Source organism: Priapulus caudatus, unplaced genomic scaffold, assembly GCF_000485595.1.
Source record: "Priapulus caudatus unplaced genomic scaffold, Priapulus_caudatus-5.0.1 Scaffold250, whole genome shotgun sequence".
Lineage (NCBI taxonomy): Eukaryota > Metazoa > Priapulida > Priapulimorpha > Priapulimorphida > Priapulidae > Priapulus > Priapulus caudatus.
Genome location: NW_014577311.1, coordinates 316904 through 325137, shown reverse-complemented (window position 1 = coordinate 325137; position 8234 = coordinate 316904). Strand labels below are relative to the sequence as shown.

The 8234-nt window shown below is 53.4% G+C and overlaps 1 protein-coding gene across 4 annotated transcripts in view; it reads right to left on the bottom strand.

Annotated features, from left to right (window-relative positions):
• Positions 1-4010: 4010 nt before the first annotated feature.
• The window catches only part of LOC106808052 (serine/threonine-protein kinase ULK4-like), a 23110-nt gene continuing 18886 nt past the window's right edge, over positions 4011-8234 (bottom strand). For all 4 annotated transcript variants that reach the window (XM_014810607.1, XM_014810610.1, XM_014810609.1 and 1 more), the window contains one exon: positions 4011-4485. In XM_014810607.1, coding sequence (XP_014666093.1) covers positions 4296-4485 — 190 coding nt within the window. In that variant the 3' untranslated portion in view covers positions 4011-4295. The remainder of the gene's footprint in view (positions 4486-8234) is intronic.

Genomic DNA, 8234 nt, shown 5'->3' with positions numbered 1-8234 from the left:
TCGCACACCCACGCTCGTACTTACACGCTCGCACACCCACGCTCGTACTTACACGCACGCACACAGACGCTCGCACACAGACGCGCGGGCACACACACGCTCGTACTCACACGCACGCACACCCACGCGCGGGCACACACGCTCGCACACAGACGCGCGGGCACACACACGCACACACACGCTCGCACACACGCGCACGCACACCCACGCTCGCACACAGACGCGCGGGCACACCCACGCACACACACGCTCGTACTCACACGCTCGCACACAGACGCGCAGGCACACACACGCTCGCACACAGACGCACGGGCACACACACGCACACAGACGCGCGGGCACACACACGCACACACGCTCGCACACAGACGCGCACAGGCGCGCGGACACACGCACACACACACACGTACACAGACGCGCGGGCCCACACACGCACACACACACACACATACGCACGGGCACACACACACATACGCACGGGCACACACACGCTCGCACACACACTCGTACTCACACGCGCGGGCACACACAAGCACACACGCTCGTACTCACACACGCACACATACGCGCGGGCACACACGCGCACAGACGTACGCGCGGGCACACACACACACACGCACACACACGCTCGTACTTACACGCGCGGGCACACACACACACACACACGCACACACACGCTCGTACTTACACGCGCGGGCACACACACGCACACACACGCTCGTACTTACACGCGCGGGCACACACACGCTCGTACTTACACGCGCGGGCACCCCACGCCTCGAACTTACTAACGCGCGGCGGGCCGCCACAAACGGTCACACACACAGCTCACGCACACAGACGCGAAGGCGCACACCACGCTCAACACGCTTCTTGATACTATACGACTCATCACGGTGCGCGGTACAACGCTCTCACTCACACATCCGCTGATACTCACACAACCACGTTTTTACTCATACGACACTCACACGCGTGGCAGCCACACGCACACAACACGCTCGCACGCAGACGCGCGGGACAACACCGCACTACACCGCTCGATCACAACCGCACACGCGCTCGCACCTTCACACAACACGCATCACACACTTGGCTCGCACTCACACCCACGCACACACCGACTTCGTTACTACACCACAACACAACACGTCGTACTCACATGCATATACACGTCTCGCACACGACGGCGCGGGGCACACACACGCCACACACGCGCGTGCACACCATCAACCTGCTTCAACACACGCGTCGTACTTACACGCTTCGCACTTACACGCGCATGGTGCACACACAGACGCTCACACACGTCGTCACACACGCACTCACCGCTTGTATACAGGGACGTCACACACGGCGGGCACCACAGCGCGGGCATCCTACACCCGCGGCACGTACACACCGCACAACGCACTCACACGCTCGTATACAGACGACACAGGCACGCGCGGGGCACAACACGCCACGCAGACGCTCGCATCACAACACGTTACCGCGTCGTACTAAACACACGCACACACGCGCTCCGATATCAACGCACGCTCCATCACAGACGCTGCGGGCGCACACGAACACACGGCTCGCTACTAACAAGACGCTCGGGCACAACGCTCAGTACTCACAGCGCGCGCCAAACAACGCACGTGCGCACACACCAACACGCACACCATCACGCCTCGTAATATACACACATGCCACACAGACGCCGGCGGGCACACCACACGTCGTACAAACACGCGCGGACACCACACGCAACAACATGCCACACAAACGCGCGGACACACACACGCGCACACACACACTCGTACTCCACGTCGCAACACACGCTGCACCCACACACACACACAACGCACACAACGCTCGCACACAAGACGCAGGCGGGCACACACACGCTCGTACACACCGCACACACACGCTCGCAACACACACACCACGCACACACACGCTCGCACACAGACGCGCGACACACACACGCATCGCACTCACACGGCGCGGTGCGCACACACGCTTCGCGAGCAACAACGCGCGGACACGCACACGTCGCATTCACACGCGCGGGCGCACACCGCACACACACCACACCACACACACGCTCGCTATTACAGACGCGCGGGCTCAAACACGTTCGTTACTCACAACAAACACGCTGTACTCACACACGCACACACACGTCGCAGTCACACGCGCTTGGGCGCACACGAACGCACACACTACGCCAGAGACGACGCGGGGCAAACAACGCCTCGTACCACGCTCGTAACGCACACAGGTCACACATCACGCAACACACGCTGTACTGCAAACACGCACACAAATAACGCGCGCGGCGCACACACGCTGCTATCACAGACGCGCAGCCACACACCGCCGTTCTCAGGGGACGAGCGCCACACACGCACACACACACCACACAACAACACACACATTACACGCACACACACGATCGCAACACAGACGCGCGGGCCACAACGCAGCGCCAACCACGCTAGCACCACACGCACGCGCGCACACAAGACCTTCGTACTCAAGAACGCTCGTACTCACACGCTGGTACTTACACGGCCGGGGGCACACACACGCTCGTACCTTACACGGCTCAGTACTTACACGACGCGGGCACACACACGCTCGGCAGCACGACGCCACACACGCTACGCAGCGCTACGCACGCACGCAAACACCACACGTATTACAAAGGATCGTGAGCGGGCGTACCGCCTCTTAAGATCGTGTCACCTACTACGCTTGCCCGCCCATCTCAAAGCGAAAGCGCAACCCGCATAGAGGCCTTGCCCAATAAATGAGATTTTTGTATTCTCGCGTGTTACATTAGAGCTGCTAAATAGTAGTCAGAGGTAATTCGCAATTAATATGCAGCAAAACCTCTGAAAAGATGCCAATTTTACTACCGTATTTAACAATGCGTACTACATGGCGTCGAACAATTTGGACGGACTTCGGATGGTTTTCACCAAACACACACGCGCGACGCGTTAATATATAGTATTTTATTATATAATATATATATTATATATATACAATACATTCATACCATATATATTAAATATATATTTATAATATACAATATGTAACGAGCTGGTTCCGAGTCACACCCGCGCCCAAATATACATCAATAAATAACGCAGGTATACTCTGCGAGACGGGATATGCTGATATATGATACGCACGGTTGCTTCACACACACACGCACACCACACGCCACGCACACGCATCAAGCACACGCAACGCGCACGCGCACGCGCACACGCACACGCACACGCACACAAGCTAGGTACATAAAGAATATATTTGCATATAAGCTACGAGTATAAGCTCCTATATATGCAGTATGGATAGCGTTGCAGGAAGGGTCAGTGGGGATTCTGGACCCATGGCTGAACGCTCCATGGGTGGATGTGATACACGTTCACACGAGACGAGAACGAAAACCGATCCAACTGCTGATCTATACCAACGCAGCAGCAGCAGCAGCCGAGTAAGACAACAAGGCACTTCTTATACAATCCACATCTCCGTACAGCCAACAGAGATACTCTACGACAGAAATGTAGACGTCCCCCCGAAGCACCAGCGCTGCCGTCCGCTCAATTCACAACGACGTTTGCAGTCAGTCTACGGGCAGCGTTCACACACAATAACACACGTAAGAGCGGCGGTGTTTTTTTGGCACGACGCCAGGTGATAAGATAACACCATGATAACAGGCCAATAAACCCATTCGGGCCGATTCAACTACTGCGTATCTCTGGTTCGCAAGAACGCTCCAAGGGCAGCAAAGAAATGATGTTTCTCGTGCTAGACTTCGTCTGTTGACAGCAGGGCCACTCCGTGCGGGCATGGCAGGAAGCCAGCAGCAGCCTGGCCGCTAGCAGACGCCCGACGGTGCGGCCTGCATAGCGAGCTCTCCTAGTATTTGCTTACGGCTGCGTTCACTGCACTCGTGGCTCTGACAAGCCGTAACGTATGATCACTGAACAAACACACGCTGCTAACATGCCGACAAAGTTTATTTGCCTATAAACATTTTTACATAACAAAGTAGTAAAGGGTGCACGCGCTCGCGCGCACGAATCGACCTATGTACAAGCAATATAATGCGAGTAATGGTAACAAATGTATTACAAGCAGTGAAATCGCTTATGTATTCGTATCGCTGAACGATAATTGCATGTATCCAACTCTATTGGCCTAATCAAAACCACATTGAATGCAAACTTTTAATCTATTGCCACGCATGCGCTGACAGGGTCAAACCAAAAAGGTTTGGTACCATCTCAGGTCACTGTGCGATGCTTCCGCATGGAGCCAGTTCCGAGTATTAATCGCTTGAATATGGCTTCATCTCGCTTTGAAATTGGAACCAGTTCCGAGTGGAGACTGCTTGAATGTGGCTTCATCTCGTCTTGTTCGAGTTCCGAGTGGACACTGCTTGGATATGGCTGCTTCAGCTTACACAGCATCAGTACCGGCTCAAAATGGAGACAATTTCTTCGGCTAACACTCCGACGACCTGTCCTGACCTCGGACTGCGTCATCGGGATAATGGACAATATAATCGTTTGATTAAAATCTTCGCCTTATCTTCCGCTGTCGCTAGTCAAGAATGTAATTTATCGCGACCGGCGCATGTACTCAGAGCGACGGGAAGCGACGCGCTGATTCAGATCTGCTAAGCGCACGCAACGAAGAACGCGCAACGTAGAACACGCACGCTCGAAGATGGCGTGCTGAAAATGTACACAGCTAAATTTCCCTACGCAATGCCATAATGGTTGCAGCTAAACAGCATTGCGATTAAATACCTTGAATTGTTCGCGATGCCGGCTATGACACTGATAAGACTGTCACCATTCGTCTTCAGCTGCACGCCGAGTGCAGAGTTGGATGTGACGAGGCGGCGCAGTACATGCAGAATGGTCTTGCATCTGTGACTGTCGCCGACGAGCAGGGCTTGTCGATAGCTCTCCTGCCACCAGCGAGCGATGACAAACGTCGTAAAACAAATGCCAAGTCACTAACCACTTAAAAACGACAATAGTACACAGTGCGCAAATACGCAAACGTACATTATACTTATACATTATATTTATATTCATATATATACTCGCATACTGCACACACAAAATAGCACACAGCAACACAACAGCATAACAATAGTATAGAAAGACCAGCTAGATCAAACATGCGACAGAAAGAGTGAACGATGGTAAAACAGTGGTAAGCACAGCTCTACATAACACACCGTCAGCTATATAAAGTGCTAACGTTCGTCGACAATCAAACATAATTCGCAAAGGAAAGCAAACAGGGATAGGCGCCGTGGTAACGAAGCCATAGTTGGGATCTAATAAGTGAGAATGCAGCTGCAAGCCACTAAGGACTAATGAGTTTCTCACCAGGCAGTCGGCCGAGAAGGCGCGTTCATACTCGCCCCCATATAGCTGCACCAGCAACGACAGATCCTTCAGGGAAGCCTCCTGTAGCTCCCCATCTCCGCAGCACAGCTGTAAGGCAAACACAGGTGACGCTCTTGTGTTTAACGACAGGTGAGGGGTAAACGCGTCGCTAATTTGCACGTCGATTTGAAACGTCGCCTTCACAGCCCCTCCTCCCAAGAAATTAGACACAGACGTCGAATACAGCGCGGATTTCGTTAAATGGCCGGGGCTATGGTTTGCGTTTACTGTAGAATTTTATAGCGTCGTTACGATACCAGGCGGGTAAGACGTCCCGTGAGGCTGACTAATGGTCTGTGAGTGACGAGCAGAGCTTCAGCTTCTTGTCTTTCGCTCGCTTCCTCTCCTCCTCCGTCCCTCTTCACCTAGGCAAGACGGCAGCACAAAGGTACGAGTGAACGCCGCGGTATGCGTGCATTGCTTGTTGCCGTTGCCGATAATTTTATAGCGTTATCAGTTAAACATATACGGACGAGTCACTCTCCCGACACAGCAATGCCGTGATAAAATCAAAGCAGATCGCAAAGGTATTTACGATCTTAGACGTTGCCACAATGCCATACCTCACAAAGCATCGCACATAAAGGGCACACCTACAACACCGCACATAGAGGGCACACCAACAGCACCGCACATAGAGGGAGCACCTACAGCACCGCACATAGAGGGCGCACCTACAGCACTGCACATAGAGGGCGTACCTACAACACCACACACAGAGGGCACACCTACAACACCACACATAGAGGACGCACCTACAACACCACACATAGAGGGAGCATCTACAACACTGCACATAGAGGGCGCACCTGCTGCACCGCACATAGAGGGCGCACCTACAACACCACACATAGAGTGCACACCTACAACACCACACATAGAGGGCGCACCTACAACACCACACATAGAGGGCGCACCTACAACACCACACATAGAGGGAGCACCTACAGCACCGCACATAGAGGGCGTACCTACAACACCACACATAGAGTGCACACCTACAACACTACACATAGAGGGCGTACCTACAACACCACACATAGAGGGCACACCTACAACACCACACATAGAGGGAGCACCTACAGCACCGCACATAGAGGGCGCACCTACAGCACTGCACATAGAGGGCGTACCTACAACACCACACATAGAGGGTGCACCTACAACACCACACATAGAGGGAGCACCTACAACACCACACATAGAGGGAGCACCTACAGCACCACACATAGAGAGCACACCTACAGCACCGCACATAGAGGGCGCACTTACAACACCACACATAGAGGGAGCACCTACAACACCACACATAGAGGGCGCACCTACAGCACCACACATAGAGGGCGCACCTACAACACTGCACATAGAGGGCGCACCTACAACACCACACATAGAGGGTGCACCTACAACACCACACATAGAGGGCGCACCTACAGCACCACACATAGAGGGCGCACCTACAGCACCGCACATAGAGGGCACACCTACAGCACCACACATAGAGGGCGCACCTACAGCACCGCACATAGAGGGAGCACCTACAACACCACACATAGAGGGAGCACCTACAGCACCACACATAGAGGGTGCACCTACAACACCACACATAGAGGGCGCACCTACAACACCACACATAGAGGGCGCACCTACAACACCACACATAGAGGGCGCACCTACAACACCACACATAGAGGGCGTACCTACAACACCACACATAGAGGGAGCACCTACAACACCACACATAGAGGGCGCACCTACAACACCACACATAGAGGGCGCACCTACAGCACCGCACATAGAGGGCACACCTACAACACCACACAGAGGGAGCACCTACAACACCACACATAGAGGGAGCACCTACAACACTGCACATAGAGGGCGTACCTGCAGCGCGGTGCGTACGACCTTGCAGAGCGACCTCAGCATGCCGCCTCTCACAGCGAGGAGGTCAGCGAGCGTGGCGGCATAGCTGTCAGCGTTCACCTCACCTTCCTTCTCCTTCTCCAGCAGGCAGGCAGTCAGCCTCTCTCCCAGCGCACGCACACACTCCACAAGACCTGCCGCGCGAAATCATCTCGTGAGATAATGCTGTGGGGGGGGGGGAGTTCGCTTCAGCGGTGCGAGGAGGAAGAAATGTTGGGTCGAGCGCCAAAATCGAGAAAATTTTCATGTACTTGTGTTTTCACTACTAACGGTTACAGATTGTGTTTACGATTAGGAACAGGAATTACAGTTAGAGTTCCGTTCAGTTACACAGTTTTTACTCTGCTAGAAAAATTGGGCAGGGAAGGGTGGCCTGACCCATAAAACTCGAATACCGGGTGGATACGGAGAGCAGTGTAGTGTTGACGTACCATGTTCGTATAGGCTAGCAGTAGCAGGGTTTGGATAGAGGGGCAGTACACAAGCGACGATCTTGAGAGAGTTGTGAATGACAGCACCGCACGGCTTGTTCGAATTCTCCTGCAATACAAGGAAACAATCACGACTCTACGTGAGGGAAACCACTTGTTACTCGCCGCGGCTTGCGCTCAGGTAACCCATAGGATTCCTTAACCCCGCTAAACATATGTATCGGTCATCGTCATTCGTTGTTAGAGGTGTAACGATACATTATGGTCACATTACAATATGTATCCCGATACACAGACAGAAAGATAATATATATAATATCAAGAGCGTATAAGAAGGAAAGCGTACAACGGTGAAATGTTGAAACCATGTTGCAGTATTAGTCGAATTAATAAACTTTCC